Source organism: Diceros bicornis, chromosome 15, assembly GCF_020826845.1.
Source record: "Diceros bicornis minor isolate mBicDic1 chromosome 15, mDicBic1.mat.cur, whole genome shotgun sequence".
NCBI classification, from domain to species: domain Eukaryota; kingdom Metazoa; phylum Chordata; class Mammalia; order Perissodactyla; family Rhinocerotidae; genus Diceros; species Diceros bicornis.
This window is the reverse complement of record NC_080754.1, coordinates 65,695,850-65,716,796: the sequence shown is the minus strand read 5'-3', so window position 1 is coordinate 65,716,796 and position 20,947 is coordinate 65,695,850. Positions and strand designations below refer to the sequence as shown.

General features: G+C 48.2%; 1 protein-coding gene across 5 annotated transcripts in view; it reads right to left on the bottom strand.

Annotated features, from left to right (window-relative positions):
- SCHIP1 (schwannomin interacting protein 1) overlaps positions 1–17,862 on the bottom strand; it is a 128,324-nt gene extending 110,462 nt beyond the window's left edge. For 2 of the 5 annotated variants that reach the window (XM_058556470.1, XM_058556471.1), the window contains exons 1-2: positions 17,016–17,156; positions 16,057–16,758 (exon numbers count right to left, since the gene is read on the bottom strand). In XM_058556470.1, the coding sequence (XP_058412453.1) occupies positions 16,057–16,758; positions 17,016–17,024 (711 nt within the window). In that variant the 5' untranslated portion in view covers positions 17,025–17,156. Of the gene's footprint in view, positions 1–16,056; positions 16,759–17,015; positions 17,157–17,189; positions 17,249–17,822 lie in introns of those variants that run through there. The other 3 variants (XM_058556473.1, XM_058556472.1, XM_058556469.1) reach the window with 3 other exon arrangements.
- Positions 17,863–20,947: the final 3,085 nt, after the last annotated feature.

The window sequence follows — 20,947 nt, the reverse complement described above, 5'->3', positions numbered from 1 at the left end:
AAGATCATGACAACTGTGTCAAGCGAATATGTAGGGTGAGTTTTTGAGCCTTAATGGACTGGACAGATCTGATAATTAGAAAAAAGCACAAGGGCGGTAAGGGGGACCTTCAAAGCAGAGAAAAGAAACAAAGCCACATGGGCCAGCCTGGTGGCGCAAGCAGTTAAGTGCACACTGCGGCAGCCTGGGGTTCGCTGGGGTTCACTTGTTCGGATCCCCGGGGGCGCACCCACGCACCGCTTGGCAAGCCATGCTGTGCCGGCATCCCATATAAAGTGGAGGAAGATGGACAGGGATGTTAGACCAGGGCCCATCTTCCTCAGCAAAAAGAGAGGAGGATTGGCAGATGCTAGCACAGGGCCGATCTCCTCACAAAAAAAAAAAAAAAAACAAAGCCACACATTTATGTTTGGATGAATTTTTAATTAACTCATTAATTAAAATTTCCATTTACAAAAAATTCTCAAAAAGAAGCACATGGTTATGTATAAGCAAATATTATATATCAAGAGATTACAGATATTCAGATGTGGCTGTAGCCATTAGCAAAGATAAGCAGTTATTGTGTGATGAAAGTCAGAAAGGCTAACTCCACGTACTTTGTGTAGCAGTTTCTAGCTGAGAGTGACGGCACTCGGCCCTCGGAGCCAGAGACCCAGACTATCTCTGTGGTCTCAGTGTAAGCTTCAGTGTCCTTGTCGGTGAAACAGGAGTGACAGCAGCCACTTCGCCCACCATGAGCAGTGGGCACAATAAATGAAAAGCGGCCAGCAAAGGGCCTGCTCCGTCGGAAGTCAATAAGTGACAGCTATTCTTATTATCATTACAACAGGTTTAGCGCCTGTCTCTCCAGTCTCTAGGCACCCGCAGCCCTCGAGCAGCCCCGCCTCATTTGTGTGCTACAACCTACGTCAGCCCCCCCCCCCCCCCCCCCCCCCCCCCCCGACTCGAACGCAAACTCCGAGAGGGCAGGAGGCCCCGACAGCACAGCGCCACGTGAGCATCTGCTCATCCTTCTCCTCTGTGCTAAATAACACGTGGTGGGCATTCAACGTATATTGACTGACTGAATAAAGCTATGAAGAAAAAATAATGACACGTATTAAGGAAATTCTTGGCAGACATCATTTTGTGGACTATGCTTTGCTGAAAAGCTTCATATAAGCAATTTTAACACATAGCTTTTGCTCCAAAATGAATTCAGAAAGTTTACCCTTTCAAAGCTGAGAGACTTGCCACACTTAGACTACATAAAAGTGGTTTCTACAAAATAAGCAATGTTTAGAAGGCAATCTTTAATTCATATTAAAAACACCAGGTTTATACCACAATACTAGTTGTTTTTATCCCCCAATCATAAGGAGGCTGCTACTACTTCTGGGCCAGGTCTGCCTGATTCCAGAGCCTGCCCATAAACATTTCCTCACACACAGTCTGAGCTGCATCATGAGGACACGTCTGGACTGGCATCAGAGGGCACTGGGGTGACACCCACGACTCTAGCTAAAAGCTAACATTGCAGCTCAGTGTTTGAATGTTGTTAGTGATGCCATCAGCCATAGGTTGAATCCCTGTGTGGTCCAGTTAACTTTGATCCTTTCCAAGGCCACCGATGCCACCCTTAGTTCTGGCCAGTCACCCCATAAATGGGTACCAGAGGTCACACGGCAGGGGAGTAGAGTGAGGGTGTATGGACAAGATGTCCTGGGCAGATGAGCCGTGAGGTCTCCGTGAAGGATATCAATATGGCATGTTTCGTGGGTGACACCTTGAAAGTCTCCTTTACTTTGTGTGGTTATTCCCTCACCTATACTCTGAAGGGGGTTGGGCCAGATGAGCTCTGAGGTCCATTCCACTGTTGATATTCAATGATTCTGTGAAAGACTCAAAAACCCTACAGACTTCTATCTAGTGATACGGGGCAGACAACTGTCATGTGTGAACTTGAGTCATATGTGAAGAGACTGCCTGCTGTTATCAGTTAGGGTTTCTGATTTGAAAGCAATAAAGCCAACACCGGGGCTTAAACTCACAGAATCAACAGGAGATGGACACTGAAGCAGCAACTGGAAACATGAGAAACCAAGGGAGGCGGGAAGGGTGGGGAAACAGCAGCCAGGCCATGTCCCTTCATGGGAAGGGTTCTGGTGCAGCCATCACTATAAGCCTCCAACTGCTCCTGGGAGCCCTGCAGCCAGCCCTCCAGGGTCAGTCCCTGAGGAGCTCTTCCGGGTCCGCGCAGAGCCAGGGGAGGGAGAACCAGGTCTGAGGTTCCCAGATCGTGAGTCATTCACTTGCAATTACCCTCCCACCAAAGTCACACCCAGAGGGAAGAGGCAATTCTCTAAAGGAACCTGGCTATCAGGAAGCGTAACTCATGCTGGGCGCAAACCCATGAACAGCCACCAGAGGAAGAAGAACCTAAGAATATAGAGGTCGGTGATGCCCACATGTCCCACGGTGAGCACAGCATCTAGTGAATTTCAAGAGAATATATAAATTGAAGCAGCTATCCAAAATATTTTGGTCTAGAGAACACTATTTTCCATCTGATTGTATGGGTTTAGCTGAAAGAAACGTCTAGATAGTAGTATCATAATCCACAATACATAGAACATGTAATTAGTAAAAGAATTGTGGGAAACTTTAACAAGACTTCAGAGGAAATCACTGATCTCGTCAACCAAACCAGACCATCCAAAGGCCGAGAATGAGTGATCAGGAAGCCCTCCTTAAGAGAATTCACTGAGTCACCAGGACATCCTTCTATTGCTGACAAAACCATGCCTGGTGCCCTTTAGTAGTTTAGTTTTGAAAATTCAGATCAATCAGTCAGCAAATATTGAACATTGTGATATGCCAATTTTCTTTCCTTTTCCATTTCTACAAGAGTCTCAATCTCTTTCCTCACCATTTCTAATCTGTGAAATCTCCCAAATGTGTTCCTCAGGACTTAGCACTCATTTTACATCTTGAGTGGCATTTGTTCCCTTGTCACTTACACCTCCCTCTAGTCAACTGTAACTTACTCCCTTCTGCCGGCACTTTCATACCACACACTCACAGAGCCTTCACAATTCCACCAAGTAAAGAAGTAAACTCCCAAAGCAAAAAGCTGCTCTCTACTTAACAAATAAACAAAAGATTTGGACAATGGCGAGCCAGATAACATTCCCGAGGACGGTGCCGACTTGCGGCTGTCCACAGCGCACGCGAACGCAGAGGCTGGGCAAGCACGCAGGGCGATTCCCACCGAGGAGCTCACTGCGTAGTCCCACCGCGCCCTGCTGGTTAGACGAGCCGCGCCCTCCACGGGCCTGGGTGCGCGGGTGTCTCTCTCCGCCTGCCCGGCTTCTGCCCCTTCACTACAGACGCCTTCCCCAAAGGGGCAGCTGCGGAGTTTCCAGGTGGGAGCGAATGAGGGAAGGCAACCTGGTCTTCAAAATGCATTTACAAATGGAATTTTTGCTTAGGTGTCATGTTCGCTTGGGATGATTTTGTGGAGAGGTAAGGGAGAGCACGGAGGGACCTAACTCTCCGCTCTGTCCTCAAGCCACAGCCTACAGAGAGATATTATTTATTGCCTTTGTTGAATAGTTTCAATGCAACCTTTTAATTTTAAAAGCTAATGTGAATTCAAGTTAAGGCTGTAGTTTAGGTGATAATATTGCACCAATGTTCATTTCCTAGTTTTGACAAACGTACCACAGTCATGACGATGTTAACATTGGGGAAGCTAGTGAAGGATGCTGGGAACTTTCTTGACTATCTTTGTAACTTCTCTGTAAATCTAGTTATTCCAAAATGAAAATTTTTTTTTTTTTTAAAGCTAAGTGAACAATGTTGCCTATTCTTCAAAAGAAAAGTGAATGAACCCCCAAACCTGTCTGTCTGAAATCTGCTGACTTCGCACCAGTCACCCTCCACAAGCGTCTGGTGTGCTGCCCTCGCGGTGGAGTCCCTTCCAGCTCTGACATGCTAATCCTCAGTGCGACTGTTTACTAGTAGAAGAGAGTTCTAACACGGCTTCCAGTGCACTAGAATTTCGGTAGGGGTCTTACTCAAGTGTTAGGACAACAATTGTATATTTGCTTTGTTGAGCATTTCCGTATGAAACACAGGAAAAATAAATCTAATATTTAAATCACCACACCATAGTAGAGCAGATATTCAGAAAGTTTTAAAATTACTGTTGCCTAAAGTTGTTCTTCTAGAATGAGATTTTACTTTAAGGGCTATTTGGGTCAGACTGTGGGGCCATTGCAGGCTGGACAACAACTCTAACAGGAGATCACTGGTTACATAATTTAAGTTCAAAAATAAAATCCCAGTGGTCCTCTCTCTTACTCCTCCTTACAGAACCAATTTTACAGTGGAAAGAAAAAGGACAGAGCACTTTAGATGTCATTGCTCATGATAAAATATCAGACCAGGTCAAAATGAACCAAAAATTATGTAAGATTGCACAAAGAAAAAAAAATCGTCTGCAATTTTCATAAGTGGCATAATTTTTAGCTACTGGTGCCAGGAGGAGAAAAACAGAAAGCTGAGTTAGTTTTAAAACTATTTGAAAACATGTTATTTTTATAGGAGCAGAGATTAGCCTTTAGCTCTTTTCTAAGAAGACACTGCGCCAGGTTCCCAGAGGTCCAAGCCCTTCCTACTTGGGAAATAAGTTTAACACTACTGTTTCTTTGGGTGGGGAAGAGAGGGCACAAGCTATGATGTTACTGGACTTGACATTAAAAAGGCCCCAGCATTTCATAACACAGCAGCTTCTGTGGTTCTGTTTTTATTTTTTAATGCTCTAACCTCAAATCTAAATTTACAACACTGCTGGAGATCTTAGGAATTATGAGGAAATTATCTCATTCCCTTTAAACTTTTTTAGACAGCAAAATTCTTTCCATACATGGCAAACCAAGAAGGATGTAGAATCAAGTTATATCAGTTTAGTAGCTGCAGTGACTTACCTGTTGTTTTGTTCCGGGCATGCCTACAACCTATTTGTGAGCAAGCGGACCCTGGCCACAGCTGGCTGGCAGCGACAGTGCCTGTCCTCACGTCTCCATCGCCAAACAGTCCGTGAGGGGCTTAGCTAGGGGCCCGGCCACCACAGGTGCCCAGTACTAGGTGAGCCACTGTCTTATGGCCTTTGAATTTGTTCTCTACACAGAGAGGCAACCTGCACGGGAGCGAAAGGGGAAACAGAGGCAGCCTGAGGCCCACAGCAGGGGAAGCCTAGAGGACGAAGGAATGGGTGTGCACTGCTGAGGGAACACCACGACTGGCTCAGCTGGTATGTGCCCAGGGAGGTGCTCACAGACAGTCGCTGGCTGGAGTCCTGGCCGTGAGGCTGGAGACCGTGCTCTGTTCTCTGCCCTTCCCCCAGCACCCTGAAAACAAGCCTCATCCACCTGGCAAATGGACCATCACCTGGAAAAGCCCAACCCACACACTTTCCTGATAGAAGTGTTGTGTAGTGTTTTGTAAAAAAACAACTCCATGAATAACTAAGACATTTATTCCTACAACGAAGAGTTCTAAAGGATCAACCATCTCTATTAGGACATGGGCAATAAAACCCTCTTGAACTGATGAATTTGCAGAAATCAGCTGCTGACTAATGCATGGCTTCTTGTAATCCAGAAAAATTGAAGCTTTTTTTTTTTGGTATACTATGCTAACACCCAGGGAAGAAAGAGTCACAGTCACTTTCATGAACCATAAATACTAAGGAGAACTTTGAGAAATGGAAGGAAAAATAAGAAAAAGATGAACAAAATAGTGCTGATGATGGCTATGCCAAAAAACATTATTCAATTACAAATAAATATAAAATATTTGGGTAGAGTTGCAGGGGTATCAGTAAAGGTACAGATACAAGTGGCAGTTATTAGCAAATCTGATGTACAAAACTAGACTGAAGAAAACTGCTAACTCTTTTGCTTCCAGTAAGCTTTGCTTTAATACAACCTCATGGCAGTTAGATGTAACCAAAAAATATTTTACAAGTACTTTTAAAAAACCATCAACGTGGGACTGATCAAACATTGGTCAAGTTCATTCCTGTCACCTGGGCATTTACTAGTCTACGCCATCATCTTTTGAATATGGAGAAAATGCCATGAAAGTAGGAAAAAGGGGAATAACCTACAATGACACAAGTATCAAAAAACAGACCAGGTGGAGAGAATAAAATAGGTTAAGTATATACATGAATGGAAATAGAGAAAGACAAGAGATAAAGATTGGGGATAGACCATGCTTGACATAATTATTTAACAAATATAAAAGGAAAATAACAAAATTATTCACAAAAGTGAAGTAGTAGCCAAAAACAAAACAACACAACCAAGAGCCTCTGAAACAGGAAGGGCTCTCGCACATCTGATGAGACCTGGTGAGTGAAGGAGAGGGGTCCCTACAAGTGTCCTGGACCTGACAAGAATGAGTGACAGCTCAGCTCCACAGATTTAACTGGAAACTCAGAAACATCACACGGGGAACAGAAAAACCCAAACACATCTCCCTCTCCCCATTTTTCTACTCCTTGTTCTCATCCATCCTAACAAAGCCAGATGTCCTAAAGGAGACTATTTTATGGGCTACCTTTCTTTCTAGTCTTTTCTTGGTTTTGTTATTTTCCCCTTTTTTGGATTTATAATAAAATATTCACTTAAAACTCTGTCTAGGGCCGGCCCCGTGGCTCAGCAGTTAAGTGCGCGCACTCCGTTGCTGGCGGCCCAGGTTTGGATCCCGGGTGTGCACCGACACACCGCTTCTCCGGCCATGCTGAGGCTGCGTCCCACATACAGCAACTAGAAGGATGTGCAACTATGACATACAACTATCTACTGGGGCTTTGGGGCGGGGGGGGGGAAGGAGGAGGATTGGCAATAGATGTTAGCTCAGAGCCAGTCTTCCTCAGCAAAAAGAGGAGGATTAGAACGGATGTTAGCTCAGTGCTGATCTTCCTCAGGAGAAAAAAAAAAAAACTCTGTCTAGATGGAACTAAATTTGTTTCCACTTGTGGGTGAGCCACACAGAGATCCTCTCTCCTCCATCTTTCTGAACCCAGGCACCGCCTCATGGCCCTGACCGTCCACGGATGATGCACTTTGTAAATGAAAGCTCGCTCATCTGCCTCCTAGAACTCAGGTGGCTCCTTGCAAAGTTCTCCAGTGGCAGTCATTGCGTGGCCCCACAAGAGGAGAGGACCGTGCAGGTGCTGCCCAGTGCTGGAAACGATGGCGGACAGCCAGGAAAAGGTGTTTACACATGGGAAAGGAGCCATGACAGAAAAGCTTTGTCAACCCAGGCGAGCACTGTTCTGCTGGTAGAAATACACACAGTGATGAGCTGAAGTCTGAATGGAAGAAAGCAATTTTTTTTATTTATTTATTTTTTTGGTGAGGAAGATTGGCCCAGCACTAACATCTGTTGCCAATCTTTCCTCTTTTTGCTGAGGAAGAGTGGCCCTAGACTAACATCTGTGTCCATCTTCCTCTGTTTTTTGTATGTGGGGCACTGCCACAGCATGGCTTGATGAGCAGTGTGCAGGTCCACACCCGGTATCTGGGCCTGTGATCCAAGCCTGGGAACCTGGGGCCGCTGAAGCACCACGGGGCTGGTCCTGAAAGCAATTTTATTAACTGTCAGACACCATGAGTTTAAAAAAAGAAAAAGAGAAACAAACAATAAAATGAATCTTTTCTATCAAGTGATAAAAATTAGACTCTCCTTCCAGTCTTCAAGATCTTAAATGATGAGACTGGATCTGTCCTCCAACTCAAGTTTTGAAAACACTCTTTAAAAAAAGGTAGCATGAGGGCCTGCCCTGTGGCTTAGCGGTTAAGTGCGCGCGCTCTGCTGCTGGCGGCCCGGGTTCGGATCCCGGGCGCGCACCAACGCCCTGCTTCTCCGGCCATGCTGAGGCCGCGTCCCACATACAGCAACTAGAAGGAAGTACAGCTATGACATACAACTATCTACTGGGGCTTTGGGGGAAAAAATAAATAAAATTATAAAAAGGTAGCATGAGCTGAAGGGGGGCAGCATTCATTACAAGTGGGAATTGGGAGGCAGGTGACTTGAGGCTGGCTCAGGCCTGGGCTGAGAAAGTTGGGTGAAGATGTTTAATCTCCATAGACCTATTTCCTCCTTTGAAAATGGTAAGGATTTGATGAGATGACCTCTCAGATCCTTTCTATCTTTAAAATCCTATTACTTTTCTATTAAAAATGCTCAATTTCATAACTGACACTTGAATTTCTACAGAAGTTGTGTGCAAAATAACCTCTCAGTCACTGACAGTATAAAGCGTCATCTGTCCTAACAGCTCAAGGAGCACAAAGCAGCTAAAGAAAAGTATTTACAAAAGCCCTTTTTGTTAAAATACTTAGGACTAGGCTGGCCCCCTGGCTTAGCCGTTAAGTGCGCGCGCTCCGCTGCTGCTGGCCCGGGTTCAGATCCCAGGCGCACACCGATGCACCGCTTCTCCGGCCATGCTGAGGCCGCATCCCACATACAGCAACTAGAAGGATGTGCATCTATGACATACAACTATCTACTGGGGCTTTGGGGGAAAAATAAATAAATAAAATTATTTAAAAAATAAATAAATAATAAAATACTTAGGACTGAATTTTAAAAGAAAATAAAACCATCCATGTCTTCAGGGGCAAAGGACAGCAGTAAAAAATTTCTACTTTAAAATGCAAATATAATGTCACAGAGTTTAGATAAGCTTTCAAGAAAGGACCTGGAATTACTATTATCAGCACTAACAAGAAAGTTCACAGTGTAGCAGCTTTGAGTAAATTTAAAAACTAAACAGAAAGGGCGTACAAAACACATTAACCAACCAGATAACAAGCACTCATCAAATGTCTATTTCTCAGGAAATGCCTGAGCCTGTGTTATGAATATGTTTGAGGGGGAGAAGGGATCTAAAATAATTGGGTAGAAAAGAGACATACCCACAAAAACATAACCAAGAATACAAGAAAATGTCACTGAGAGAGCCTGGAGCCAGAGTCAGAACCCGACAGGTCTGTCTGAGTTCTTTTGGGTGAGACATTGGGCAGATCCCTGACCCTTGCTGGGCCTCAGTCTTCTCATCTCTAAACTGAGAATAATAACTGCCTTGCCCAATTTTCACGTGTCATGAGGACCAAATGTGGTAACGAACATGAAAACACTCAAAACTTCAAAGCCTTTAAACCTGAGCACAGTGGAGTAAGAAGTTCAGGAGGGAGGCTGCACGGCGCTGAGATGCGCGCGGCTTCTGCAGGGGCCTATATCAGAGCGGGCCCAGAGAAGCAGGTGTTGGGCGGGTCGGCGGACACAGCATCTGGACCCGCTGCTGAGCAAAGCGCTCACACTGGCCCTTCCCGAGAGAGAAGTAATTCGGAATCTGGCCAGGTGAAGGATCTGGAGCTGAAAGTGCGGGGAGAGCCAGAGAGGGATGGGGGAAGGCGACATGATGGCGATTATGTCATGTGCCAAGAGCCCAAGGAATGTGTGATGAGAATATCGCACCTGTTTTCCAGATACGCACTCTGAAGATTTCCCTCAGGATGTTTTAAAAGACCACGATGTGCACACCAATTGCTAGGGAAAAATTTCCTTTAATCCAGCTACAACATTTTCAAAAGGCTGTTCAGCAATAGGATAAACGATCTGATGGTAGTTTAAATGCACACACAACCTCAGAGCTTGTGGTTTACCTGCAATCTAATTTTTTTTTTAAACCCAACCATATTTCTTTAAAGTCTTGTGTACATGCTAATGGACAGAGCAGCGTTTGCAGCTCTTAAACAAAAATCAGCATAAACTAGAAAAGCAGGCAATGGTGGCACCAAACATTTCAAGGTAAAAGGTTGAAGCCAGAATACATCTAGCCCTGGTTGTTTCTGGATATGGCATAAAAAAAAAAAAAAAGATTTTAACACTGTCATGTAGAGCTCTCTAACTAACAGGAATAAGCAATAACTGCATACCACACAGAATGTGTTCACCTCTGTGTCCTGGGCTGCTGATCACATAGCTTATTAAACTTATAGACTTTATTATATTTTGTAGAAATAATAAAGACCTTTTAATTCAGTCTATAAAAATGGGAATTCATGCAATTTAAACATAGCCCAAGCAACTAAGGAAGCAAACCACTCAGGCATTCAAGCTACTTGAGCAGTGTCACTGACAGAGCAGGAGTGACTGGGCTGTAATTCTTACAGAAAAATACACTGAAAATAATTAGTACCATTCTAGGAAGAAACGTAGGTAATATAAAGTTTGCTACTAGTTAATAGCACAAACAAAAAGACAAATTATTTTCAAGTACTTTGGAAATAACTTCATTCAGGAGAATCTGCTTTCAATTAACATGTCAATTAAAATTATTCTTATCTTCTCATTAAAAAAGGAAAATGCACCTGTCGCAGGCACTAAAAAATAATAAAACTGCAATTAAAACACATCAGGTCTACAACTAGAGCTCCTCTCTGATTTAAAAATGCGTCCTTTCCTTTTCTGAACAACGAGTGTAATGACTTTGGTTGGATGTAAGATGTGATCCCGATGCTTTCTCGTTGTTTTCTCTTAAGAAAGAGGGGAGCAGTCACCCCGGTCACCTGAAGAGAGACATCCTGCAAGTCCCCAAGGACACAGACGGAAGAGAGCAACCGGTGGGAGAGGAAGCCACGGTTATATGAGTGCACTAAGAATCATGGCCATGGCAACGTAAAATGATGTAACTTCTTTGGAAAACAGTTACACACACCTACAATAAGATCCAGCCATTCCAGCGCTAGGTATTTACCCGAGAGAAATGAAAGAATATGTCCCCACAAAGACTTATACATGAATGTTCACTGCACTTTTATTTGTAATAGACAAAAACTAGAAACAACCCAAAGGTCCATCAACAGGGGAACAGGTTATATCCATAAAACAGAACACTTCCCAGCAATAAAAAGGAGTGAGCTGTTGATATACACAATAACATGGACGAATTACAAAGTAATTATATACTTAGTGAAAGAAGCCAGACAAAAATTGAGTATATATGATTCCACTTACATTAGTTTTAGGAAATGCAAGCTAACCTATAGTGACAGAAATCAGACCAGTGGTTGCCAAGGGACAAGATGGAGGGCATTTCAAAGGGGCACGAGGATACTTTTCAGGGCAATAAATATGTTCACTATCTTGATTTTGGCCATGGTTTCACAGGTGTACACGTGTGTCACAACTCATCAGACTGTACACTTTAATATGTGCAGTTGACTGCATGTCAATTCTACCTCAATAGAGCTATTTTTTTAAAAAAAGAATCAAAAGGAGGGAGAAGTGGGGAAAAAAAAAAAGGAGTGAGTTTCCAGAGACAGAACAGGCTAAACAGGGAGGACCACAGACGTGAAGGGGAGAAAACCTCGTGGAAAGAACATCGAGGGGCTGCCTGGTGGGGCAGCGGTTAAGTTTGAGAGTTCCACTTCCGGGGCCCGGGGTTCGCCAGTTCAGATCCTGGGCGGGGACCTACTCACCACTCATCAAGCCATGCTGAGGCAGACGTCCCACACAGAAGAACTGGCAGGACCTACAACTATGATACACTACTATGTACTGAGGCTTTGGGGAGAAAAAAGAAAAAGAGGGAGATTGGCAACAGATGTTAGCTCAGGGCCAATCTTCCTCCAAAAAAAAAAAAAAAACAACATTGAGAAAAAGAGGTGAAACTATACTCCATTTAGGCAGGGAAGTACATCAGGGCAGTGGGCACCCCACCTACTTGGTCATGTGGGGGAGTCGCTGCCCCCCGCTTTTTTTTTTGGTGAGGAAGATTAGCCCTGAGCTAAAATCTGTTGCCAATCCTCCTCTTTTTGCTGAGGAAGATTGGCCCTGAGCTAACATCTGTGCCCATCGTCCTCCATTTTATATGTGAGATGCTGCAACAGCATGGCTTGATGAGTGGTGTGAAGGTCTGCACCCAGGATTCGAACCTGCGAACCCTGGGCCACTGAAGTGGAGTGCGTGAACCCAACTACTACACCACTGCGTGAGCCCCAGGGGAGTGCGAGGGAGCCCCTTTTGTAGGCAAAAGAGTGACACTGTGACGCACGAAGGTCCTGCAGAAGCTGGAGAAGAGAGAGCTGACTGCTTGGGCCTGAGCTGAAAAGACTGTCCAAGCTGGTGCAGCAGTCAGATCACACAGGGGGATGAGAATTCAGGAGGAATACGACATATGGGAGCAAATGCCCCCACATGCCACCCTGGTCCTGACTCTGACATCAAAGGCACCAATGCCCAGGACTGTCCTTTACTCCTTAGCTGGGTGTGGCCCTGGAGCAACAGGACTGTGAGCAACACCTGGATACCAGACCAGTGAGGGGCTGGCCACCTGGAGGGGGCACTTCTAGGAGCAGATTTGGCTGCTGGGTTGAACTCTCCCCCTCCCCGCAGGTGTCAGAGATTGGTGGCAGGCGCAATGAGCCACTGGGGATAAGGCAGTGGCATAGAGGAGCCTCGCATTGAGGCTCCACGTCAAGGTGCAGCGTGGACCAGGATGCAGGTCTGCTGTGGAGCAGCAGCTCTGAGAAGACACAGGGAAGTCAGGTCACCATAGTGACCTTCAGGACTCCCCAGGCACCTCCTTGCGCTGACACCAACAGTGGTTCCTGGCAGCATCCATACTCATCCCCCTCCACTGGCACCAAGGGACACATTAGCTGCTTAAACCCTTCACAAAGAAAAGGAGAGCCTTAGGTTTTAAATCCCATCTAAATGTTGTGTGTTTTTAAATTTGCCTCTAAATCTTCTCTGGATTAGGGACGGCTGACTGTCAACTCATTTTTGAGACCTCAGTCCTTCCTTGACAGCATCACTGCAGAGGAAGAGGCGCACTGGTCAGGGAGCCAGGAGGCCTTAAGTCCATCACTGTTTTGCTCGGCAGAACTCACGTTATTCCATTAAAACCAAATCAAACCCAGTCTGTGAGAAGAGACTCGTAAGTAATGGGATTTTGATCATTTCTCAGTTTACTTCTGTCCTTAATACTAAGGAAGTAAGGAGAGGACCAGTCATCAGGAAACCCTTTACGTTTTCTCAGGGAGGTGGGAGTTCTTCCTCTTCTTTGTTTTTCAACGTATTTTAAGCATTTAAAGGAGGAAAAAAACCTAGTCTGGTGTCAGAAGAAAGGACAAAACCCCTTTTATAGATTTCTCACTGGAACTTGAGGCAAATCACTTAACTTCTCTGGGCATCAGCTTCCTCAACGGTAAAATGAGAGGGCTGGCTTAGGTCTGGGGCGTGTGGGTCTCATAAACCACTCCCTCCCAGGCACTGTCGCAGGCTCCAGGTCACAGCAATGACGACAGCAAGCCCTGCACTCCACTTAGATTCCGGAGAGACTAAAAGTGGAGGAGAACTGAACAAGAGACCCTCAGGCAGTGATGAGCACTAAAAACACATGGAGCGCCTGGGGACAGGAGGGGCACCTGACCTTGCTTAGGGAGCACGGCAGGGCGGCCTCTCTGAGGAGGTGCGAGTGGAGGAGAGTCTGCAATGACCAGAAGGAACCAGCCACTTGATTCCAAGCCTGGTCACAGCAGGGGCAAAAGCCCTGAGAGAGGAGTAAGATGGGTTCTCTCCACAGGTCCTCTTTTTCATTTTATACCCCTCCTGGCAGTAGTATGTATTCATTCCATTTAAATGTATTTACACACAACTTTTTTTTCAAGAGTAGCAAAAATATCATTTGATTTGAACTACTCCTTCAAGACAGCCTTTCTCTTCTACACAACTCCTTTGTTACTCTCAAATTTCTGTCCTCATGGTTATAAACTCTCCCACTTATTCCAGGCAGGAGTAAGCAGGACTGAAGTCAGTGTTTTCCAAACTTTTATGACAGTGACCCACAGTGCGAAATAAATCTTACACTGTGACCTAGTGCATACATAAAAATGAAACAAAAGTTTTAAAAATCCAAGTTTACTGTAACTATCTGAAATGCACTGTAGTACACTCTATTTTATTTCATTTTTTTTAATGCCAAAGTGATTTCATGGGTAACTTATAGTTTGAAAAACAGTATTCTAAACCAACACTGGCTACTAATTTTGTTCAAAGAGGAACCAAAACACGGAAAAGTTCCATATTAAATAGCCTCAAAGGCCACCTTCCCCTCTCCCTTTTTTCTGTACACATCCTTGCTTTAAAGCAATGAGACCCAAATTTCTGTGTGACTTATGGAGGAAATGCCCAGAGGGGACATTTCCAGGAGGGCTGGGGGCAAGGGGGAGAGGAACCCAAACATGGAAATTGTTTACTAGGTGAGGAGACACCTTTGGTTTCAAAGATTGCCCAAGAAGGAAAGGTCCACAGAGTCTTCACACTGACAAGAAGAGAAGGTGTGTGTGTGGGGCTGCCAGTATACTATTACATTTTAGATCCCTCAGGGTACTTGGTCTGCACCCCTCCTCCCCTCACCATAACTCCAGTCCCACCTGGACGGAAGTAATCACAGCACTGGGAAGCATACCTTGCATTTCCCACATAACACACGGGTGCTCAACAACATTGTGTTAAATAACTTTTGAATAATGAAGCTCATTGTCACTATCAAATCCTAACTTTGCTTGTATACCCAATTATTATATTTTCCTGGAATGTATAAATGTCATGCAATAGCAAACTTGTTTATCTTCAAGTCATTCTTTAAGTCCAGGGAACTTAATCTGGTATGTTTCTCAAGTACTAAGGGGTAAAGGATGTTTTCTACTGCAAGGTACAAGAGATAGTATTGGCTGTAATGGAAAGATTTCACGTCTGCTAGTGGCCATGGTAAACAGCTGGGATTAAAACAAGTGTGTTAATTTAATAGGTAGTTTCTCAAAGGACACTAACGAGTGGGCTGTGTCAGCCAAGAGCTCTCTCTGATAGAAATCGTGCCAATTTCTCTGTGAAACGCAGTTACCGTTCTCACCCCTTAAGTCAGAAGTGCATGCACCCAATTTCCAGTAGCCGCGGGACCCTGGAGCCGAAAAAATTACACCTGCAAGCAAGCATTTCCCACACCGCCCCACGGAGACCAGCCCGTTTAGACTGTGCCCTTCAGCCCCGTTTAGGGATATCATTAATGTTTCAAATTACAACTGTTGCTTTATCTCAAAACAGTGATAAACAGAGGAGCTACATTCACGATGCTTTTCTTTTAAGTCATTTATCCGCTCTCCTCACAGGAGCAGAAAAGATGTTGAGACATCAGAGACTTTGAGGCCCTCCTTCCTTCCCTCTCTCTTTTCCACTCCAGCACCCTCCCTCTCGGATTTCCTGAGCTGAGGCAGCAGCCTCCGGTAAGGAGCTGCAAGCGGCTCCTCATCAGAACCCGGAGGGATTCACCGCCGAGGGAGTGAGTCAGGCGACAGAGGCAAGAACCCCTCCCCCAGCCTAGCCCGTCAGTGCACCCCGTTCCTCCAGGTCAACAGCAGGTCGGATTCCAGAGGGGAAGTAAGTCGTAGAGGAGGGCGGTCAACTCATTCCAATCCAGGAGCATCCGCGAAAACGCGAGACGAAACAAACCCTGCTGCCATACCGGAGGTGCAGGCAGGCGGATGTGTGCGCGTGCACAGGCACAGCCTATGTATGGGCGAGACATTAGTGGCAACGAAGGGAGACCCACCACGGTTGACAAAGCCACAACTATTACGACTTGAAATATCATCTGCAGGCGGTGGCTTCGGTGCCAAAATCTCCTGGGATTTATTTTCAGGCAAGTGACTCACGACCTCGTCTCCATAAGTAATTCCATTAAAATGAGTCGCCGGTTTCACTAACCCGACTTTCCACTGCCCTCTGGCTGCCCCTCCCTCCTCTCCGCCCATCCTGCAAACCCAGACAGCTCACAGACTGAGCAACCGTCCCCCAGGGTAGAAGGAGGCAGGCTCTCGGGCCCAGCCCCCACCCTCGGGAGACGATGAATGGGGCCGCAGGCGGCGGGCGCGCGGGGTGTGAACGCGTCTGTGCGCGCGTGGGCACGCACCCCAGCCAACTTACGGAGGTGGAGTTGGTCCTTGCCTGGCCCTGGTTGCGCACCTCCTGCTCCCGGAACTGCAGTCCAGCCAGATGCTTCTCTAGCGCCTCCCAGTCCATAGGGGGCACCGGGGGCTCCTCCGGGACGCACGTACCGCCGTCGGTGGGCTGAAGGCAGACGGCCCCCGCTGCCGGGCCCGGGCCGCCGCGCCGGCCCCCTGCCGGCTGGGGCTTCGGGATCGCCCGGCGGGGGCCCCGGGAACTGCTCGGCCGGCCGGCCACCACCACCACGTTGCCATTGTGCCTGAGGTCCTGGGGGTCATGCGGGTGGAGGTTGCCGTTGGGCACCGGGGGCAGCATGGCGGTAGTGGCGCTCCTGCCCCTGCCGCCGCCGCTGCGGGTCCTGGCGCTCACGTCCCCCAGCTCCCGGGCCGGACAGCGGTCATCCCGATACCCTCGCTCATCAGGCTCGTCCTCCTCCTCCTCCTCCTCCTCCTCGTCCTCCTCCGGCGCCCACTCATCAATCACCTTCTTCTGGTAGACCGGGAAGGGCTCCTCATAGTCCTCCAGGGCAGACACCAAGTCCAGGCTGCCCCCCGGCGACGACGAGGATTTGCACTCGGAGCAAGGGGTCACTTTGGTGGAGTTGGACTGCGAACTGGCGCGGCTGCTGCTGCTGCTGCTGCCGGCGTCACTGCCTAGATCCATCCCATCCTCTCGGTAATCCTGGGGGAGGAAGCAGAGAGTGAGCCGCCGGGCCGAACCTGTCCGGCCGCCCGCCCGCCCCCCGCGAATGCCCCGGCCGGGTGGCCCGCGCCCGCCTGGCCTGGGATGCGCCCCGCAAGGAGGCCTGGGAGCGGAGCCGGCACCAGCCCGAGGCAGCCCTTATCCCGCCCCCTCCCTACCACAACCAGACTTCCTCCCGGTAACTAAGCCTCAAATTAGCAAAGGGGGCGGGAGGGGGCGCAGGCACCAGCACGCACACTTTCCATACGAGGGGCCCCGGAGGCGCGTGGACTTTGTTGTAACCATTTTGCGCCGGGCGCGCCCCTGCACCCCGCCCCAACGATTCCCCGGGAACCAGACACTTCTCCGGAGAATTATAATTCCCTGGGGGCGGGGACCGACAGGAGGGTGGGCGGCTACTAATTTCGCACCTCGCTCCGGGCACCGAGACCACCCCCCGCCCCACCGGAGGGGAGCCGACTACCCTCGCGCGCCGAGCTTTACTTTCTAAGGCACCGCCGGCAGCTCCGAGCGCTCGCCGCCCCTCCGCGCCGCCCCAGCCCGCCCTCCTCGGCTCGCCGGAAGGCTCTCGGCTCCGGCCGGGCAGGGCGCCCGCCGCCCCCCGAGGAGCGCGGGGCGGGGGCGCGGCGGCGTCTCTGCAGGCGCCGCCGCCCTGGGGGAGGAGGCCGCGCCCTCCCCGCGGCGGAGCTGGTCCCGCCACCGAGCATGCCCAGAGGCTGCCGGGCGCGGCGCAGTCCGCTCGCCCGCTTTCCGTCGCTGCGGGCCGGGGCGGGGGCCGGAGGGCCGGGAGAAGGCCTGAGGGAAGGGCGAGCGCGGCGCCGGGCGCAGACCCGGTCCATCAGCAGGGGCGGCGCCCTGGGAGGGTGGTGAATTCTCCGCCCAGCCACACTCGTATTTCCTGGGCGCGCCTCCAGCCCTCTGTGCGGGTCTCGTTCCCCCGCCTAAGCCTCCCGGCACCCCCAAGCGCGGGCTCGGCGCCTCCTAACCCGCGCGGAAGTCCCGGAGTGACCCGGGAAGAGCCCCTGCCCGCCACGCGCACATACACAAGCCCATGTGGAGGCTGCGGGACGTGTGCTCAGTGGTCATGCACCATCATTTCCCTTCCACCTTCCGCTTCGCCGCTTCCTCGCCCTCCACCGCCCGGCTCCAGTGGCCTCGCCGTCCCCCTCCAAGTTCAGGCTGTGGGTGGACCTGTTGCTTTAGCTCACGTTCCCTTCCCCCCTCCCGGCTGCACGCTCTGGATGACCTCGGAGAGGCGTATGGGGAATGAGGGGTTAGTGTGAGGTGGGACTGATACCTGGCCTGGTGGTGGAGAATCTGTTCTAAACATTTGGACGAGCCTCTAAAGTCCCCCTTGGCCGTTTCCAATCAAGGAGACATTAAAGGAAGGGAAGAGGTGGATATCAGGTGACATGCCCCTGGCACAGTCGCTGGCTTTGCTTCCTTAAATGTTTCAGGAAACTGAGTCGAAGAAACCTATGCTGGGTTTTTCAAAACACACTAACACGCGCGCTATCTGAGTTTGGCAGCTCATCTCATTAGGAACAATGTTCCAGGAAATTAAAGAAACCAACACTTGAAAACTGTAGATGGGTCACAGAGCACCTTTTCAGGATTAAGAATTTCCTGGGAACGAACCATGCTGACCTGTAGGAACTGGGGAACTAGGAAATGCCCTTTTCTCTTGTGATTACGAAAAAACAGCACTTAGAGCTTAAATGCTCTCACACAAAAGATAAATCTGTGAGGTGATGGAGGTGCTAACTCCATGGGGTAATCCTCTCACAATGTACATGTATATCACATCATCACGTTGTACATTTTAAATATCTTACAATTTTATATGTCAATTATAACTCAATAAAGCTGGAAAAAATTAAAAAAAGAAAAACAACACTTAATTTTACAACAGATTGGGGAAAACCAGTTTCTCTGAATTTCTAGATTTGGACCTGTTACTAATTATTCCCTGTGAATTCTAGCCTGGAGCAGGCCAGCCTGGCCTGGCACCCTTGGAATGCTTGGGATTCTTTGGTAGGGAGTGGCTGCCAAGCTGACATTTCTTCTGGGTCCTGATTGGGACTTGGTGCAAAGACCCTTTGTTTAAGTGATTTCAGTGAAGTACAACTCTTTCCTCTCCTCGGTGGCCTGAGCCAGGGAAGATAAGCTAATCTTTTAACTTCTCTGAAGCAGCAATCTTATGAATAGCAGGAAAAGGGGCCTGGTCTGGCCTCTTGACAGCTCTTCTGTAAAACAGGACTGATTATAACTTAAAATGTCTTTTACGGTAACATCTGCAGCCTGCCTTGTGTTCCAAATATGGTTTGATTTTGAGGTTGCTGAGAAGTCCTGGGTCAGCTGGCTGCCCCTCTGTGAGGTGGTGGTGGCCTGTGAGTGTTCAGACATGTGGGTAGGAAGCATTGTGTGCTGGGAGCTAGACAGCAGCTTTCCAGTTCCTGCGTGACTTGGCCAGGCTTAGGTCAGAAAAGGCCTGCCCTGTGGCAGGAAACGGGTAGACAGGTAAGTACTGGTCACCTGGGGTGGTGAGAGAGAATGGTGGTCTCAGTCCCATTTTTAATCATAAGGACCTCCTTCCTCAGCCACCCACCCGGCTCGTCCCCCTGCTGCCCAGATGGTCTGTGTTCAGGGAACGCAAAAGCCTTAGAAAAACATTTGGCAAGGTAAATCCACTGCCAAAAATACATGGCCTTTCAAAGCCAAATAGAAACATCTTTGAATTATCCATCCTTTTAAATTATTTTCTGACCCGATATTCTGGATCACATGGGAAAATACCAGGTTTCCTTTTTCTTTTCTCTCCATGCAAGGTGCCCGGCTAGCCTGGTTTCCATTCTGTTTCCAGCCTTCCATCTCCTGCCAAGAACCATCCCACTTTAGAACAGGAAGCCCTGCCAACTCCTAGGCTGGCAACAGTCTGCAGATATGTCCAGCAGGATGGAGAGATGATTTGCAAAATGATTGAAAGGTCCTGTCATCCTGTCTACAGGACCGTGGCTCCAGGTTAGAGGCATGGGCCTTACAGACTCAGATTTGTGCCTGCAACCTTTGTAAATGAGACACCATGAGACACCAGAGATGTGACGGGAATGGGTGTCATCCCAGACCGACACCTTCCCCTGTCAATCTGGAATGCCCACTGTTCAGTCTAGACCACTGTGTCCTGAGATTACTAAACAGTCTCCCTGCTGTCTCTGCCTGTTCTCTGCATCCATCCAGAGTGCCTTTTTAAAATGCAAATCTGAGCAAGTCTCTCCTGGCTTCATTAGAACCCCCAGGGCTCCTCATTGCTCTTGAAGGAACTGCTTCCTGCCCAGCCTCCCCCAGCTTCTTTTGGCAAATTTCTACTCATCCTGTAATTCTCAGCTTAAATGTCACTTCCTCCTGGAAGGCTTCCCAGATTCTCTATACCTGCCAGAAGGGGATCAGGTGACTTTCTTATGTTCCCATGACACTCACTGTACTTGCCACACACACCTTATCGAGGTTGCTGTTGAATTGCTCATCTTGGGCCGGCCCCATGGCTTGGCAGTAAAGTGTGGGCGCTCTGCTACTGGCAGCCCGGGTTGGGATCCCAGGCGCGCACCGACGCACCGCTTCTCCAGCCATGCTGAGGCCACGTCCCACATGCAGCAACCAGAAGGATGTGCAACTATGACATATAACTATCTACTGGGGCTTTGGGAGGAAAAAAAAAAAAAAAGGGAGGAGGATTGGCAATAGATGTTAGCTCAGAGCCGGTCTTCCTCAGCAAAAAGAGGAGGATTAGCATGGATGTTAGCTCAGGGCTGATCTTCCTCACAAAAAAAAAAAAAAAAAGAATTGCTCATCTTCTCTACTACACTCAAGAAATTCATTTTATATCGAGACCCAGGCCACACACACGTATAAAAATATTAAAAAGTTTCATAAAACTCTTATTTTGTCAAATCCTATCCTAATTTATTTGAAACAAAATATCTGGGCTGGCCCCGTGGCTTAGCGGTTAAGTGCGCGCACTCCGCTGCTGGCAGCCCGGGTTCGGATCCCGGGCGCGCACCGACGCACCGCTTCTCCAGCCATGCTGAGGCCGCGTCCCACGTACAGCAACCAGAAGGATGTGCAGCTATGACATAACAACTATCTACTGGGGCTTTGGGGGAAAAAATAA